General features: G+C 34.2%; 2 protein-coding genes across 6 annotated transcripts in view; one reads left to right on the top strand and one right to left on the bottom strand.

Moving 5' to 3' along the window:
* Window positions 1-13,937: 13,937 nt before the first annotated feature.
* Window positions 13,938-20,454, bottom strand: part of LOC145291314 (uncharacterized) — a 464,874-nt gene continuing 458,357 nt past the window's right edge. For all 4 annotated transcript variants that reach the window (XM_080137050.1, XM_080137051.1, XM_080137049.1 and 1 more), the window contains exon 4: window positions 13,938-14,162. In XM_080137050.1, coding sequence (XP_079993176.1) covers window positions 14,056-14,162 — 107 coding nt within the window. In that variant the 3' untranslated portion in view covers window positions 13,938-14,055. The remainder of the gene's footprint in view (window positions 14,163-20,454) is intronic.
* LOC145291313 (uncharacterized) overlaps window positions 20,318-20,454 on the top strand; it is a 176,833-nt gene continuing 176,696 nt past the window's right edge. Inside the window, exon 1 of one of the 2 annotated variants that reach the window (XM_080137044.1) lies at window positions 20,318-20,441. The gene's annotated coding sequence lies outside the window, so the exon portion shown is untranslated. The remainder of the gene's footprint in view (window positions 20,442-20,454) is intronic. The other variant, XM_080137047.1, reaches the window with a different exon arrangement.

The raw sequence follows: 20,454 nt of genomic DNA, 5'->3' as shown, positions 1-20,454 counted from the left end.
AAATTTGATATACAGGGTACTGAGATTTGTGGAAAATCTTTATAATCCGTTTTCGGCCAGAAATTTTGCGATTAAGGGGTCAAAGTTCAACGATTTGGCCTTTGAGAACTCTACCAAACTCCTCCGCCAATCTTGGGTCTAAACACTTGAAATTTTAGATATAGGTTCCTTGGACATGGATTTAATTTAATAATTTGATTTGAGTCCAAAACAATAAATGTTAAGGGGTCAAAGTTTTAAAAAATTTTACCTCTGCGGTCTCTAACAAATTACTCAGAAAATTTCTGGTCTAAACATTTTAAATTTTACATAAAGGGTATTCAGAGATAGAGCAGGCTTTTTAATCGGTTTGGGTTGAAAATTTTTAGTTATAATATATAAATGTATGTGTGTATGTATGTTTGCATGTCTGCCTAAAACTTTCGACAGAGGCGACGGATTTTTACAAGATCAGTATTGTTTTGAAGTTCGACCTTTCAGACGATAAATATTGAAAAATTGGCTAAAACATTATATCTTCACTTTCAACTGGGCACTTTTCTACAGGGGGAGGGGTCGCTTCTTTCGCCGATATTTTTGAAAGTCATTCTCTCCTTTTGGTTGTCTAGCCTTAATCAAAACCTACGTCACTTTCGATTTGGCGGTGGTTGTAACAGCAAAAAGGTCAGGTTTTTTCTCTGTTCTTTTCCTCCTTTGCGAAATAGGTTCGAGCCTGCCTTCCAACTACCACTTTTTTTTTTTTTTTTTTTTGCTCAACACACCCATCCAAACACTCGGGCTGAAATGCTAGTAATGCAATTAAGTAAAATGCGGCATTTGAAAAATATTTCTGGGGGGAGCAATTATATTTTTTTGAATTTTTAGCATATCAGTCATTATATAGTTTAAATAACATAAATAAAAACACTACTTATTATGATTAAAACTGTAAAATGCTAAATAATTTCATATAAATCTTTAAAAAATAAGGACTTTTCCATGTCTCAAAGAAAACAATCCTTAAAATCAACTGCTCATATAACGGCTGATGTTAGAAACCTAGTTATTTTTTTATATTTGTACTCTCCTTATGTGTGTGCAACTTTCTCTGCTCCGACATTTTACATTTTCCCAAAAAAGTTGAAAATCGACCTATCCTAGTGTGTGTGTGTGTGTGTGTGTGTGTGTGTGTGTGTGTGTGTGTGTGTGTGTGTGTGTGTGTGTGTGTGTGTGTGCATTTCCCTCACAAATAACTCTGTTAATTTTCGGTCTACAGACTTCAGATTTGACATAACGGGTATTGAGATTTTGGAAAATCTTTTTAATCGGTGAAAAATTAGCAAGAAATGTGGCTCTCAATGGATCAAAGTTCAACGATTAACCTTTAAGAACTCTACCAAAATCCTCCGCCAATTTTGGGTCTAAACACTTGAAATTTTAGATATAGGTTACTTGGACATGGATCTAACTTTATTAATTTGATTTGAGCCTAAAACAATAAATATTAAGGGGTCATAATTGGGGTCAAAGTTTAAAAAAAAAAAACTGACCTCTGCGGTTTCTACCAAATTACTCAGCCAATTTTTAGTTTAAATATTTGAACTTATTTGAACATAAAGTGTATTCAGACATAGGGCAAGCTTTTTAATCGTTTTTTTGCTGGGAATTTGGCTTCCAAACGGTCAAAGTTCAAAAGTTTTTACCTTTGCGGTCTCTAACAAACTATTAAGCCAATTTTGGATTTTGAAATTTTACATAAAGAGTATTCAGACATGCAGCAAGCTTTTTAATAAGCATTTGGGCGAAAATTTTGCTGCCAGGAGGTAAAAGTTTACAGAGTTTACCTTTGCAGATTCTACCAAATTCCTCCGCCAATTTTGGGTCTAAACACTTGAAATTTTAGATGTAGGTTACTTAGATATGTGTCAAACATTTTAATTTGATTTGAGCCCGAAACAATAAATGTTAATGGGTCATAATTGGGGTCAAAGTTTTAAAAAATTCGACCTCTGCGGTCTCTACCTACTGTAACCCCTACAGGGCAGATCAGATGCATAGGCTCGTGGTTGAGATGCATCTGTAGCCGATACCTATGGCGTCACCCATGTTTTCGCCCAGTGGTTGAGTTCGTCTTCATCGTCGTCGTTGGTCGCTCTCCAGTTCTGCTTTCAAATCAACTTCCAAACGACACCTGGGCTATCAGAGAAATATATTGCATTCAAATTAAAGAAAAGAAAGTTAAAACTTAATTGGTTTTTCTTAACATAGAATTGATTATTGTCTTCGACTTTACAAATAATAGTTACACACTGGCCTAGTCATGCAACTTAGGGGGCTGGCAGTTTTCTTTCCTTTACCAAGTTCTCCGTTCTTCATCTACCATCAGTCCACGGGTAGGGATCAGCTGCCAGAGCGAAAAGAAGACCCCGATTAGCCAAGTGTCTCGTTTTTATCAAATCAGTAATTCCTCCCTCTGTCTTTTTGGAGTTATTCTTTCTTTTTCTTTTCCTCTCTCTCTCTCTCTTTTTTTCCTATAAATTTCTACTCCTCCTCTCGAACTTATCTCTACCCAATTTTTAACCCCCATTTGCACTGAGGTATTTCTACTTATTATCAAATTAAGGGTGATTAGTCACTCCGGTCGAACAACACTAGGCGGCGACCCTCACCCCCGACCCCCACCCCAAGCTGTCAGCTAAGATATCTGGGTCTCTTCATATCGCTCAACAGAGGTTTTAAAAACAACCTTTTCATTGTTAACAGATATATAACGACAATGAGATAAAAACAATTATTTGTTTTTTCTCTTTCTAACAAAATCCCATAGACATTTCTGTTTAAAACATCAAACCATCATCATCATCATCATCATTAGAATTAAGCCATGCAAATTCCTCTGAATTCGTGTCGACTAGCAAGGTCACTCGGCATCGCTCGGTCCCCATTGGGTCACAGCAACTTCTCTATGGTAGTTAAGGAAGCTTATTATATAGAAAGGCATTATCATACATATTCACACTTTTTAATATACACATATGTACATAAAGTTTTGAAGAGTATATACGTGCCGAGCAAAGCCGGGCTGAACTGCTAGCAATCTATATATAAAATGGAAATTATGTGTCTGTATGTGTACATTTCCCTACCAAACTTCTCTGTGAATTTTCAGTCTACAGACTCGAGATTTGGCATAAGGGGTATTGAGATTTGGGAAAATCTTTTTAATCGGTTTTCGGCCAGAAATTTGGCTATCAAGGGGTTAAAGTTCTAAGATTTGACCTTTGAAAAATCTACCAAACTTCTCTGCCAATTTTGGGTCTAAACACTTGAAATTTTAGATGTAGGTTACTTGGACATGAGTCAAACCTTTTATTTGATTTGAACTCAAAATAATAAATGTTAAGAGGTCAAAATTAGAGCCAGTTTTAAAAAATTTCGCCTCTGCGATCTCTACCAAATTACTCAGCCTATTTTTGATCTAAACATTTGAAATTTTACATTAAGTGTATTCAAACAGCGCAAGCTTTTTAATCGGTTTTTGACCGAAAATTTGGCTTCCAAGGGGTCAAAATTCAAAACTCTTTCGCCAATTTCTAAACACTTAAAATTTTAGATGTAGATGTACATGAGTCAAACTTCTGAATATATATATATATATATATATATATATATATATATGTATATATATATATATATATATATATATATATATATATATATATTATATATATATATATAAGTGTTGAGACCAGGGTTGCGGAGTCAGAGTAAGAGGTTTTAGCTGAGGTCAGAGATTTTAGCTGGAGTTAGAGTCAGGTTTCTAAGAGTACTAGGAGGCAGAGTTGGAGTCGGATTTTTTTTATCCGACTCTGACTCTGATTAGCCAAGTGTCTCGTTTTTAAGTCCAATAAATATATTTTTTTACATGGTTTTCCTGTTTGGTTTACCAGTTGCACAATTTAGCAGTTTTTGTATGGTTCTACTATTATTTTTTGAGATATCTTATATTTTGTACTATACTGCAATGCTTCTACTTCATCAAGATATTTCGGTCCATTGGATCATTGCAGATCTTGCCTAGACAACTATTTTTGTTTTGGTTGTGACGTCACACAGAATCAATGAAAATTCAGTCTTTGGGTGAGATCATTGTGGATTACATCGGATAACAATTGGATTGTAATCTGGAAGTTATCCAGTTACTGAATCAAATGGAATTTGGCAATTGGATTAGTTTGGGATCGATCCGGAATTACAATCTTATCCGAAAAAAAAATGGGCATAAATTAATAAGAAGCAACCCATGCTACTATAGCTCTTTATAACTTTTTCTTTTTTTTTACATAGGGGTCACCACTTATCAAGACCTGGAGGATAAGGGTTAATGAGTGGACAGAAGTCAATGGGACAATATCGTAGTAATCGTTATGAGTGGAAATTTGGTAAATTGGATTACTTAAGTGAACAGCTCATCAAAAATTTGTTCACATTGGTCTTGAAGATGACCAAATTGTAATCAGCTAGAAAGCAGGTAAACGGAAGACAGTTCCACAGGTGTGCAGTTTGAAGAAAGAAGCTTTGTTCATGAAATCTACGTTTAGGTTTAGGCACAGGTGGTGAAAATTATTGATAGTGGTTTTAACTAGGTGAGTGTTTTTCATGAAAGTTTGGCGAGATTGGAGATCAGATGAGCTTTAGATTGTAGCTCAGACGAGCACCTGCCATTAAAATAACGATAGAGGAAAGACAGACTCACAATGTTTCTTCTGTGGAAAAGGGGTTGCAGGGAAGAAAAAAGAGCATCCCCACTAGGCTATGAAGTCTATTTTGAACTTTGTCAAGGCAGCTCCTTCTCAGATGTGGCAACAGTATTCCATCCTTGGATGTACCTGGCTCTTATATAGGTAAAGAATTGCATCAGCAGTGATATATCTACAGGAGCGGTAGAAGGATCCCACCTTGGCAACTGATTTTATGTATGTGTTCCATTTCAGATTAGAAGTAAAGATGTGCTCAAGATCAGAGAAGAGAGAATCAGAGAGAACTTGGTCATTTACAGCCTTTGAAGTGTTGCCATAGATGGTAGTATCGTCAGCATATATGCCTACAAATGATCTTAGGATGTAATTTGGAAGATCATTGATGTAGATCAGGAAGAGTCCAGGATAGACCCCTGAAGGACTCCGGCATTAATACTGTGATCTTCTGATTTCTACACAACAACCACTACTCTAATGAACCTATTAGAAAGAAACAATTTAATAACTGAAAAAACATTTCCAGCTATACCGTAGTTGGAGATCTTGTGAACTAGGCCTTTATTCCATATCCTATCAAAGGCCTTTGATATGTCAAGAGCAATTGCCCTAGAAAGGAAGCCTCTGCCGAGAGATTCGCTAATCCTATCAGATATAACTGTTAGCACATCTGCTGTAGATTTAGCAGAATGGAAACCATATTGCATGTCACTTACAAAGTTATTTTTATTTTTATTAACTACTTCTCCATTTAACATGGATTCCAGCAACTTACTCATGATGCACAGGAGACTTATTGGTCTGTATTGAGAGGAAGATAACCGATCACCTGAATTCTTAAATACAGGGCAAACTGATGAGGTTTTCTAAGCAATTCTCCTAAAGACAATGCTTTAACAGCTTTGTAAGTATGGGAGCTAGTTCTGGATGAATAGGTTGCATAGGGTAGAATTAGTTGCAAAGTTCTTGGTTTTGTCTGATGCTAATGAGATTACCTCAGGTCCATTAATGATGGTTGGGATAGAGCACATGCATCTGTTCAGGATCCTGTTCGCTATTTACCAAACATCTTTTATTACTCTTTTACAGTGACTGCTAGCAGTCCTGAAAGCAGCTTTAGTCTCAGTACAGTTTCCTGTTTTTCCTTTGATCCTCTTTCCATAAAGGCAATATCATCTTTTAAAAAATTTCTTCTCTGTATAATATGGCTTTACGCTCCTCTTCTGACGAGAAGCATTTTGGCTTCGAAATGACATGGCCTAAAGAGGTTTCCTACACCTAAAGATTGTATTCCCTTTTTTACTGATAGCATAATAAAATTTAATTGTAAATTTTTTTATCCCTTTATCTTAACTTATTCTATGAGGATGGTTGAGTTTATATGTGAGTATATTTATCATACAAGTGAATGTTAAATGTAAAAAATAATATACATGGAAAGTATTTATAAAATGCTGAATAGATGTGGAAGGCTGGTATATGAATCTGCAGAATCGATTTTCACATGGGATTCGGGAGTCAGGAGTCACAGTTGGGAGTTGAGTCAGAATCAAAGATATCAAAGGAGTCAAAGTCGGTATCCTAGGATTTCTAGGAGTCGGACTTTTACCATCCGATCCTGCAACCCTGGTTGAGACAATTAATGAGAATTGGAATTGGGAATTGAAAAACATAGGAGGTATTAGAATTGGTATTGGAATCAGAAAACATTGTTCCTATTTTCCGATCCTAAAAACGATTCTTTTAATAATTTTTAATTGTTTGATTTTATTTAAAATTTAATTTTCCATGGCTCGTATTAATGATGAAATGATAAGTATTTATTAATTTTAAACTACTAATAAAATTAAAATTTATATACCACACCTACACGTGTATTTTTATGTTTGTGAAATTATATGCACATATTATATAGGTTTTTACAATAATCCCCCCCCCCAATTAACTTTATATTTAGAAAGTTAAAAAGAATAGGAATTGGAAATGATAACTGTATCAGAATCGGGTATTTAGAACAGAATCGATAATTGTATCAGAATTGGGAAAAATATCGATATTGTCCCATCACTTCATATATATATATATATATATATATATATATATATATATATATATATATATATATACAGAGAGAGAGAGTGGGAGATGGAGCAGTATAACAAGTAAATGCAGGAAACTGGTTGTTGTATTAATGTGACATGTGAACAAAAATGGACAAGTGAAAAAAGGTCTCATTTGTTATTGTTATCTTCATATATATTTTGATTGAAGAAATTCCATCTGGACCAAAGTACTGTAGGTTTGCAATAACAGATACCACATACAAATTTATTATGTCTAGACAATTAACAACTATCTTATGTAACTTTAGAATGGCATTTTGGACACATTTAGTCATTATAATAAAATCCTTCATTTCATCTTAGGAGCAACATCATCACAATCATAACAATCTTTAGAAGAAGTAGCTCCTATTTTTCCCTCTAAATATCAACTCCTACCACCTCAAGTCATCACTGGGAGGAATTTTGCACTTTCGACAGATATGAGGTTTCACCTTTTGTAACTTGATCATAAACACATAGACATACCATTAGCTTTCTTTTTTCCAACTCATGAATAATTATGTCTCCCTAGCCATATTCCACCCAATCTGATTGGTTGAGACTTGACATTCTTATATTCCAGAATGAATACCTTGTCTACATAAACAAACACTTCAAAAAGTTCCAAACTGGCGTCGCTTTCTACAAGAGACAATAATGCTAACAGAAAAACCAAGTACATGCATATCAACCGCTCATACAGACACTTAAATTCTGTTACCCTTAATTACTGGAACAAACGTGTACAAGTAAAAATATATATATACATCTTTTTCATCTTTGCTTGCACATCTAGAACAATTGCAGACAATGGTTCGGAAATGTAAACATGCACAAAATACGCTTCAGTTTGCATGTGCATATCATTATGATTTGGAACCAATTATTTGTTATATACTTGTGTTTTTACCACTTTCGCTTTCTGTCTGGAATGATTATCGACACTGCATACATGTTAACTTTTTTTTTTGTTAGTGTTAACAAAAAAACAAGTACTTACATATAAACCACTCATACAGAAACTTAATTACTGGAACAAATGTGCCCAAAGAACAAATATATACATAATGTCTTTTTTTTGTCTTTGCTTGCACGTTCAGAACACTCGCAGAAAATGTGAACACAGCAATGATTTTGGAATGTAAACATGCACAAAATCTCTACACTTCAGTTTTAATGTAATGGCGGAAACACTAATTTGTTATATACTTGTGTTTACCAATTTCGCTGTCTGTCTGGAATGATTAACAACACTGAACACACGTTAACTATATTGGTTTTGTTTGCACACATATTTACTTTGTTTTTTTGGGGGGGGTGAGGAATTTTACATTAACTCCACTTTCTGACTATGCTGATTATTATTTTGTTTTTTTTTTTTGTAAATTTTTACATTAGCTCCACTTCCACATTTTCTTTAAAATGACAACTTTTAAAAGTTTCTTACTATGCTAATTAAGAAAATCTTGTTAATATTTTGCAGAGACAATTAGTTTTTGAGATATAAAGACCTGAATTATGCACTGTAATTTACTGGCCACCAGGTTTGTATGCACAATAAACAAATCCCCTTCTCTCCTGCCGACACTGCCACCACCACCCCAAATTGTTTTTTTTTAGTATAGCATTTGCAGGTGGGTATACTGAGAACAAATATCACAATTAAATTTTGGGGAAATATTTTTACACCTTCCTCCCAAAATAGGATATTTTCTCCAAAAACTGTTCTTAACATAACGAGGTTGGGAGTGTCTATTCTAAAAGCCATACATAACATTGGAAGGTTGGGGGGTGGGTCTATTCTAGAAGCCGATTGTAACATGGGGATGTTGGGGGGAGTCTATTCCGAAAGCCGTACATAACATGAGGAGGTTGGGAGTGTCTATTCCTAAAGCTGTTTTTAACATGGAGGGGGGATGTCTACTCCAAAAGCCATTCTTAACATTGGGAAATTAGTGGTGTCCGCAATTGTCCAGAGACAGCAGTGGCTACCAACAACAACCGTAGTTTAATTTTTTACAAAGGGGGTGTCAGGCTTCCACCGGGCAATGCTGGTTAACAGGTTCTGCTATCACACATGACAAAAACGACAACAATTTAAGAAGGTTATGAGGGGAGGTAATTATATAATGCAGAAGGTGTTAAGTTACAGTCTATTGTTGATGGAGGGTTTGTGTCTTGAGATGAGAAGTGCTTCTGAAATTTTTAAGTTACCAAGGTTTCGAACTGAAGCAAGGATGCTGATCTGGATATTCCGATGGGTATTGCTTCATGAGGTGATGCTTGTAAGAGGAGGAGATATGTGTATTCAAATGTTCTTTTATTCATGGACGTAATTATACTCCTCCAGATTTATTTATCAGCATGTGTTTTCTTTCTGGTTTTTTTTCTTTTTTCTCTTCTTTCTTGCCATGTTGAAAAGTTGGAGAAAGAAAAGTCTTTTTTTAAAGAGCCGTGCATTGTGTCTCAGCAGTTGTATTTTGAAATGTTGGAACTGTGTGTTGGTAATGCGAGATTAACATTGTGATTTGGCTTTCAAGTGCACTTGATTCATATTTTATTTTATTTAAATTAAATCAACGTTTCTATAATGGAACTCACACCCTTGATGCAGTGGTAGTAGGCAGGCATTCTCGAACCCATAACGCAAAGAGGGAAAACAAAAACATAACATCTTGGCCGATGCATTCATGGCATAAGCAGAAGTCAAGAGAGAGTTGAAATTAAGCATGGTCAATCCAATGGAGACAATGACTTGCGAAAATGTCGATGAAAAAACGCTGCCTCTTTGTACAAAACAGCCCAGTTGAGAGTGAAGGGTTAAATGCTTTTGCCCAATTTTTTTGATATTTGTTGTCCAAAGGATCAAGCTTCAAAACAATATCAATCTTGTAAGGATCCATCGTATGTGTTGAAAGGTTTTGCGAGACATACAAACACACACACATACAGTTTGCCTTTTATATATTAGACTAGCATGAGAAAAATTAAGTTACTTTCGAACATACGTATTATTCTTAAGATAGAGGAATTTTTGATGTCAGTATATCATTTGCTATCTCGAGCAAAAGAATATTTTATCTACCCTAGGATGGGTAATACACATGTATGAAATAATTGTACCTTCCCTAGGATTGGTAATTTCCAGCACGTATATGAAAGTATTTTGCCTTCACTAGGATGGGTAATGTACAACACATATTTAAAATAATTTTACCTACCCTCGGACGAGTAATATAAATACATATATGAAACAATTTAACATACTCTCGACAGATATTGTAGAACATATATGAAATAATTTCTCTTCCCACCAAGGTCACCATAATTTTTAGAAAAATGAAATGGATCATTAGGATTTCCAAATTAATACATAAATACATTGTCTTGGTTAATGATTAAGTAACCCTTGCTTCATCATGAATTTCAAGATTACTGAGTTTCTTTCCTTCCTCACAATTGGCACTATAATTTTAAGAAAAATTATGTAATTTTTGGAAGGATTTTCAAATTAATGCATAAATGCACAGTTGTGATTAGGCAACCCTTGCTTCACTATAAAATTCCACATTACTGTGTTCTTTCCCTCCCGACTACTGACACCATCATTTTTAGTGAAATGATATCATTTCTTGAACATAACTCAGCATGTTTTCCAAATAATTACATGAATGCATTGACACGGATAATGATTAGGCAACTTTTGTTGTATCATAAATTCCAATATTAATGTAGTTCTTCCCTTCCCACCACCGACAACATAATATTAAGAGAAACAATGTCATTTCCAGAATATGATTTCACAAGTATTCCATATTTTTGGAATATGATATTATGGGAGATTGCTTTGTGACCCCAAAACAGACATTACTCCCTCCAGCCCCACTCCAAAGGTGAAGGTTTGGGAACACTAAAGAATTCCAGACCACGTTTAAAAGGAACATAGTCATGCTTCTTTCTACCCACCACTACAAACGTGACGTCATTTCCCAAAGGTAACATTGAAAATTCAGAAAAACACGAATCACCCTTTACAGAAACTGGCCTAATTTACCTTCACAGAAGATCAACAATATATATGAATTAAAGTAATTTGAGATCGTAAACTGTTTCGGTCATTTTCAGAACTAACTTTATACTCCACGCGCAGTTAAAAATATACATAAAATAAAGTAATTTTTAGATTGTAAACTGTTTCAGCCATTTCCGGGACTGACTTAATATCCTTCCCCACAAAAATTAACTATTAAATATAGACATGAAATAAAGTAATTTTGACATCGAAAAATGTTTCAGCCATTTCCAGGACTGATTTTATATTCCACAACCCTCATTTAATCCTGTGCAACATCAGGTCTTCTGCTAGCATATATTTCTACACATCTCATTCAATCCCAGGCGACGTGGTGGCATTTTCTAGTACATATTTTCACACAGCTTATTCCACCCTAGATGATGCCAGGTCTTCTGCTAGTATATATTTCAACACATCTCATTGATTCCTGGACAATGCCAGGTCTTCTGCTAGTATATATTTCCACATATCTCATTCAATCCCATGCCATGCCAGATCTTCTGCTAGTATATATTTCTACACATCTCATCCAATCATGGGTGACGCCGTGTACTCTGCTTCTATATATTTCTACACATCCTGTTCAATCCTGAATGATGCGGGGTCTTCTGTTAGTGTACATTTCCTCAAGTCTCACATAATCCTGGGCGACCCCGGATCTTTTGCTAGTAAATATTTTCACACGTCTCATTCATGCGATGCCAGGTCTTCTTAAGTATATAGTTTTACACATCGAATTCAATTCAGGATGACGCAGAGCCTTCTGCTAGTATGTATTTCCACACATCTCATTCAATTCCAGGTGATGCCGGGTTAACTGCTCGTATATATTTCTACACATATTATTCAATCCTGGGCTACACCAGGTCTTCTGCTAGTATATATTCCCACACATCCCATTCAATCCCGGGCGATGCCAGTCCTGCTAGTATATAGTTTGTGATATATTTATTAAAATGTATAATTTATTATTTTATTGATTTTTAGCCGAGAGAAGATATATTTTCACTATATTTTATTTATTGTATCACTTTTTTGGAGCCAAAAAGATGCATTCTCGTCTGCTCATTCACATTTTGTAAACAAAACAAGAAAAAAAGGGGAGGAGGAGGCCTGCGAGCAGGGAGAGAAGGGAGAGACAGAGATACTGTGAACGAAGGGTGGAAGAGGAAAGAGAAAAGAAAGCTCATAAACTGTATAGATAAAGAGAGAGATAGACCGTATATAGAGAGAGAGGGGACTGAAAAAAGTTGTCAACAGGCAGTGGAGCTCCACTCAAAGCGACAAGACGTAAGTCAGCGAAGGTCGGGGTGGCGAAGCCAGCGAAAGGCGACGACAGCATGGTAGCGCCGTCGCGGAGGTAAATATCAACAACACCAGCCGATGTTGGCAGCGACGGCAAAAACCGTTTTGAAACCTGTTTTGATCAGCGGTCAAAGTTAGAATATTGACTGAACAAAAGAATGAACCCAGCGAAGGAATGATCCATGGAGCAGTGAAACTTTTACTATAAATCAAGGGCTTCGATGAGTTTCGGAAACAAATACTTGGGGCAATTAACACGCACACGCGTAATGAAACATAAATAATCCGAAGGACAAAAATAGGAAAATTAACGTGCGCGCGTAATCAAATATAAACAATTTACAGGAAACAAATATATATAAAAAAAAAAAGAGACAAAAGAAAGGTCACATTTTAAAGGACATCAAGTGAGTTTTTCAATTAAAACTTTCATTTCTCCAACATCTCTCTCTTACTTTAGAACCTGAATCTAATTGAGCAGACGATTTCTTGTTTTATGTGAACATTGACTGCTAATATATTTTTCTCTCGGTAGAATTTGAATCATTATTTCAACAGATCTCATTCAATCCCAGGCAACACTGTGTCTTCTGCTAGTATATATTTCTACACATCTCATTCAATCTGGGCCTTCTGTCGGTATATATGTCCACACATCTCATTCATCCTTGGTAACACCGGATCTTCTGCTAGTATATATTTCCATGCACAACATTCAATCCAGGCGACGCCGGGCTTCTGCTAGTATATATTTCCACAAATCTTACTCAATCCCAGGCGATATCCGAGTGTTTGGAGGTGTGTGTGTGTGTGGGGGGGGGGGGGGGTAGAGCAAAACAAAATGGGTGAAGTAATAACCCTGTTTGAATATTATAAAATAAAACAAACAAAAAAAACGATGTTTAACTTCTTTAAAAAAAAAAAGTTTTGGTAGGTAGGTAGGATTGAACCCGAAGCCTTGAGGCGAAGGTAGAAAAAAAAAAATGTGAAAAATACCTGACATGTTACCGTTAGGCCAGCAAGGGAGAGTAACTGAAAAGTATTTCGATTTAAGGATTAAAAACAATTGCAAAGTGCGTGGATTTAATGAGGTCAAATATCACGCCATAGACTGAATGAAATCCTGCACTGAAGTTTTACTGCGAGGCAATTTTTGAGGGTTTGTTTACCTAATTTTGGCTGCAAGATAGTTTTTCTGGTTTTGTTTCCCCAAGATGTTGGGGGGTGGGGGTGGTGGACCAGCTCCCCATATAAAGTGGAGTGTCCAGTTCAATAGTAATTGTCTGATATAAGGGGTTTCCCCCACATTGATCAAAAGCTGATTGCTTTCTGGACATACCCTGAACAAAACCCGTGAACCGCTCTCAGATTCAACTTAGTTTCACTTATTTATACTAAAAAGTCGAACACACTCGAGAGAAGCTAAAATAGCAAGAATTTTGTAAAAGTCGATGTAAATAAATCTAGACGCGACACACATTCGCAAATCGTAAATATTCCCCCTCCCCCGAAAAAAAGCCTTTGCCGAACATACATAAAATGTGCACACACATTTTGCCTTTTATATATATAGATTACCATTTGAAATGTGAGTGATTTTATTGCCTTTGTGTTCTATCTAATTCTGAAACAATACATACAAATTTAATGGTGAATCTGAAACAAAACAGACTTTATCCAAATGTGTTGATAAAATAAAAAGAATACAAATGATAATTTATTTAAGTATAAATGCTTAAATTTATTTGATTTTTTTTGCCTTTGTTTTAATCATGTCATATTAGATTTATGTTATCATAGAAATACATTCGCCAATTTTCTGATATTGTCACTTTCATTTGGTCTTTCTCTTCTCCATCTTTAGATTTGGAATTGACGGTTGCTTCCATGGTACCGGGTTGTAGAAATTTGGTTGTGGATAAGCAGTACGATAATGACATTCTGAAAAGAAAAAAAGAAAGAAATAAATAGCGTTAGGCAAAGATAGTAGTTGAAGTATGTGTTTACACTGGGTAACAAGTCAGAAAGATAATCTTAAAAATTAAAAAATACTAAACCATTATTTTTCTGGTATTGAATAATGAAAAACAATTGATTTAGCTCCCCATTCCAATCTTGTAAAAAAAAAAAGTGTTCAATCTCATTTTAACTTAATTTCTAACTAAACTTTAACCATTATCCTTGAGTGGCCTCTTGGCCTTGATAATGTGGTGATGCCTGTGTAAAAAAAAAACCCTAACATATTTCATTTTTTTCTTTACTCTCCTCTTTCATTTTCTTTAATACATTGATCCAATAAGTTTCAAATCTTTTCAAAATTCCAACAGAAAGTTCTCAATACTGCTTATCTGTTTAATCCATCGTTTACATGAGCTAACAAAAATCTGTCAATATTGTTCTGCATCATTTATTTACATTTATTCATGACTAAGCGGGGCTACCCGGCGTTTCTTGGGACCGTATAAACAATGAGAAAACTGAATTTGATTTTTAATATATTTGTTATTCTTAGGAGTGATGAATTTTTAATGTCTATCATTTGCTATTTCGAGCAAAACGATATTTTACGTAGCTAGGACGGGTATTAGACGTATGAAATAATTGTATCTTACCTAGGGTAGATAATTTACAGCATGTATATGAAATAATTTTACCTTTGCAAGGACGGTGGATATACAACACATATTTAAAATAATTTTACCTACACTAAGACGGGTAATTTAAATAGATATGAAACAATTTCACATACTTTTTGACCCCAAAACGGACATTACTCTCTCCAACCCAACCCCCAAAAGAGAACTTAAAATTAACCCTAACCCTCAAAAAAGAACTTAAAATTAACATAATCATGCTTCTTTCTACCCACCTCTCCAACCCTCACATCATGCCCAGATAATAACATAAAAAATTCAAATAAATATAGATCACCACGCCCCTTATAGAAACTGGCCTAGTAAACTTTCATAGTAAACCAACAATATATATGCATTGGTCTATATTTTGAGATCGTAAACTGTTTTAGCCATATCCGAAATCGACTTCACAAATACAGTAATTTTGAGATAGAAAATTATTTAAGCCATTTCTGGTACAAACTTTATCTTTTACCACCCTCATTTAATCCAGAGTGACGGTGATTATTCTCATTCAATACAGGGCAATGCCAGGAATTCTGCTAATAGATATTTCCATCAATATCCTTCAATCCCAGGCGATGCCAGGGATATTGCTAGTATATTTCTCACCTGTCTCATTCAATCTTGAGCAATGCCGGGTATTCTGCTAGTGTATATGTGCAGTTATCTAATACAATCCCGAATGACGCCAAGTATTGGTCTATTCTGTATTTGTACCTATCTTATTCAATTCCAGGTGATGCCAGGTATTCTGTTACTATTTATTTGAACCTGCCTCATAAAATTTCGGGCGATGCCTGGTATTCTGCTTCTATATATTTCCACCTATCTCATTCAATCCAGAGCGATGCAGGGTATTCTACTGATATATATTTCCACGTATCTCATTCAATCCCAAACGATGCCGGATATTTTGCTAGTATATATTCTAACCTACATTATTCAATCCAGGGCAATTCTGCTAGTATATATAGTATATATCTCCATCAATCTCCTTAAATCCTGGGCAATGCAAGGAATTCTGCTAGTATATATTTCAATCAATCTCATTCAATGCCAGGTATTCTGCTAGTATATATTTGCATCTATCTGATTCAATCCAAGGCGCCCGTGTATTCTGCTAGCATACATTTGTATGTATCTCATTCAATCCTGGGTTATTATGCTAGTATATATTTGTATGTATCTCATTCAATCCTGGGTTATTATGCTAGTATATATTTGTATGTATCTCATTCAATCCTGGGTTATTATGCTAGTATATATTTGTATGTATCTCATTCAATCCTGGGTTATTATGCTAGTATATATTTGTATGTATCTCATTCAATCCTGGGTTATTATGCTAGTATATATTTGTATGTATCTCATTCAATCCTGGGTTATTATGCTAGTATATATTTGTATGTATCTCATTCAATCCTGGGTTATTATGCTAGTATATATTTGTATGTATCTCATTCAATCCTGGGTTATTATGCTAGTATATATTTGTATGTATCTCATTCAATCCTGGGTTATTATGCTAGTATATATTTGTATGTATCTCATTCAATCCTGGGTTATTATGCTAGTATATATTTGTATGTATCTCATTCAATCCTGGGTTATTATGCTAGTATATATTTGTATGTATCTCATTCAATCCTGGGTTATTATGCTAGTATATATTTGTATGTATCTCATTCAATCCTGGGTTATTATGCTAGTATATATTTTTATGTATCTCATTCAATCCTGGGTTATTATGCTAGTATATATTTGTATGTATCTCATTCAATCCTGGGTTATTATGCTAGTATATATTTGTATGTATCTCATTCAATCCTGGGTTATTATGCTAGTATATATTTGTATGTATCTCATTCAATCCTGGGTTATTATGCTAGTATATATTTGTATGTATCTCATTCAATCCTGGGTTATTATGCTAGTATATATTTGTATGTATCTCATTCAATCCTGGGTTATTATGCTAGTATATATTTGTATGTACCTCATTCAATCCTGGGTTATTATGCTAGTATATATTTGTATGTATCTCATTCAATCCTGGGTTATTATGCTAGTATATATTTGTATGTATCTCATTCAATCCTGGGTTATTATGCTAGTATATATTTGTATGTATCTCATTCAATCCTGGGTTATTATGCTAGTATATATTTGTATGTATCTCATTCAATCCTGGGTTATTATGCTAGTATATATTTGTATGTATCTCATTCAATCCTGGGTTATTATGCTAGTATATATTTGTATGTATCTCATTCAATCCTGGGTTATTATGCTAGTATATATTTGTATGTATCTCATTCAATCCTGGGTTATTATGCTAGTATATATTTGTATGTATCTCATTCAATCCTGGGTTATTATGCTAGTATATATTTGTATGTATCTCATTCAATCCTGGGTTATTATGCTAGTATATATTTGTATGTATCTCATTCAATCCTGGGTTATTATGCTAGTATATATTTGTATGTATCTCATTCAATCCTGGGTTATTATGCTAGTATATATTTGTATGTATCTCATTCAATCCTGGGTTATTATGCTAGTATATATTTGTATGTATCTCATTCAATCCTGGGTTATTATGCTAGTATATATTTGTATGTATCTCATTCAATCCTGGGTTATTATGCTAGTATACATTTGTATGTATCTCATTCAATCCTGGGTTATTATGCTAGTATACATTTGTATGTATCTCATTCAATCCTGGGTTATTATGCTAGTATACATTTGTATGTATCTCATTCAATCCTGGGTTATTATGCTAGTATACATTTGTATGTATCTCATTCAATCCTGGGTTATTATGCTAGTATACATTTGTATGTATCTCATTCAATCCTGGGTTATTATGCTAGTATACATTTGTATGTATCTCATTCAATCCTGGGTTATTATGCTAGTATACATTTGTGTGTATCTCATTCAATCCTGGGTTATTATGCTAGTATATATTTGTGTGTATCTCATTCAATCCTGGGTTATTATGCTAGTATATATTTGTATGTATCTCATTCAATCCTGGGTTATTATGCTAGTATATATTTGTATGTATCTCATTCAATCCTGGGTTATTATGCTAGTATATATTTGCATGTATCTCATTCAATCCTGGGTTATTATGCTAGTATATATTTGTATGTATCTCATTCAATCCTGGGTTATTATGCTAGTATATATTTGTATGTATCTCATTCAATCCTGGGTTATTATGCTAGTATATATTTGTATGTATCTCATTCAATCCTGGGTTATTATGCTAGTATATATTTGTATGTATCTCATTCAATCCTGGGTTATTATGCTAGTATATATTTGTATGTATCTCATTCAATCCTGGGTTATTATGCTAGTATATATTTGTATGTATCTCATTCAATCCTGGGTTATTATGCTAGTATATATTTGTATGTATCTCATTCAATCCTGGGTTATTATGCTAGTATATATTTGTATGTATCTCATTCAATCCTGGGTTATTATGCTAGTATATATTTTTATGTATCTCATTCAATCCTGGGTTATTATGCTAGTATATATTTGTATGTATCTCATTCAATCCTGGGTTATTATGCTAGTATATATTTGTATGTATCTCATTCAATCCTGGGTTATTATGCTAGTATATATTTTTATGTATCTCATTCAATCCTGGGTTATTATGCTAGTATATATTTGTATGTATCTCATTCAATCCTGGGTTATTATGCTAGTATATATTTGTATGTATCTCATTCAATCCTGGGTTATTATGCTAGTATATATTTGTATGTATCTCATTCAATCCTGGGTTATTATGCTAGTATATATTTGTATGTATCTCATTCAATCCTGGGTTATTATGCTAGTATATATTTGTATGTATCTCATTCAATCCTGGGTTATTATGCTAGTATATATTTGTATGTATCTCATTCAATCCTGGGTTATTATGCTAGTATATATTTGTGTCTAGCGCGTTGAATTTTTCATGATTTACCCCACATTATCACCCTGCTCTTACTAAAATAAAAACTTTCATATATTGTCTGGGCTGTTTATTTCATTACACACTCACCAATAAAGTAACTCACATTTCATTATTTTGCATAATTCTTGGATATGTTACTAATTTCTACCATCATTTTTATGATTTAACCCACATTATTGCCCCCTATTACTAAAATAATAACTTAGAGACATTATATGGGCTGTTTATTTCATTAAAAACACACCAATCATATAACTCACATTTCATAATTTTTCATTATTCTTGAATATATTACTAATTTCGACAATCATTTCTCATGATTTAACCCACATTATTGCTCCTCTCTTACTAAAAAATAACTTGGACACATTCTTTGGGAAGTTTATTTCATTGCAAAAACACTAATCAAATAAATCGCATTTCATCATTTTTACATTACACACACACACACACACCAATCAATAGTCATGTTTACTCGTAAACGGTTTCTGCGATTTCCAGGACTGTCTTCATATCACTCACCACACTTAATGAATATTCCCAAGTAGTTACCCATCTGATAATGACCAAGTTCATTGTTGCTTAACTTTGGTGATCTACATAAAGCATTTTGTATTCCCAAGTAGTCACACATCTAATAATGACCTAACACATTGTTGCTTAACTTTAGTGATCTGGCCAGTTTTTTTTATCTACTTAAAGAATTTTGCATTCCCAAGTAGTCATCCCTCTGATAATGACAAAGCTCATTGTTGCTTAACTTTAGTGATCTACATAAAGAATTTTGTATTCCAAAGTAGTCACCCATCTGATAATGGCCAGGTTCATTGTTGCTTTACTTTGGAAAGCTACATACAGAAATGTGTATTCCCAAGTAGTCACCTGTTTTAGAATGATCACGACAAAGTTGCTTAACTTTGGTGATCAATATAAAGCATTTTGTATTCCCAAATAGTTACCCATCCTATAATAACCAAGCTAATTGTTGTTTAACTTTGATGATCTATAAGAGCATTTGGTAACCCCAAGTAGTTACCTGTCTAATAATCACCAAGCCCATTGTTGCTTAACTTTTCTTATCTACAAAAAAGAATTATGTATTCCTAATAATCTGATAATGACCCAGTTCATTGTTGCTTAACTTTGGTTTTCTACAAAAAGTATTTTGTATTCCAAAGTAGTCACTCATCTATAATGGCCAGTCCCATTGTTGCTTACCTTTGGTAAGCTACATAAAGCATTTTGTATTCCCAAGTAGTCACCTAATTGAAAATGATCAAGACAATGTTGCTTAACTTTTACGAAAATAATAACTTTGAGACTGGTGTTCTGTTCCCATTTAACAGTTTTGATAAAATAAAAGATAATTGTGACTTAAGAGTTAAGCTCCTTACGTCTTGCTGGGTAGAAAAGAAAAACGACTTAGAGTGATCCCACTTTGTGCCCAAGAGTTATCTCCCTTTGATCTTTTCTCCTAGAAACGTAATATTTAGTTGGACACCTGACAAGTAAACGGTAGCCCTTTAGTGACCGCGTGGAATCAAGGTATTCAAATGTGATGTAATCCCGTTGCATCGGCAGAAATAAACGGTATGTCAAACTT

The sequence above is a fragment of the Euprymna scolopes genome, chromosome 12 (assembly GCF_053919585.1).
Source record: "Euprymna scolopes isolate OS-2025 chromosome 12, ASM5391958v1, whole genome shotgun sequence".
Lineage (NCBI taxonomy): Eukaryota > Metazoa > Mollusca > Cephalopoda > Sepiida > Sepiolidae > Euprymna > Euprymna scolopes.
Note: the sequence above shows the minus strand (reverse complement) of the source record. Positions and strands in the feature narration are given on the sequence as shown.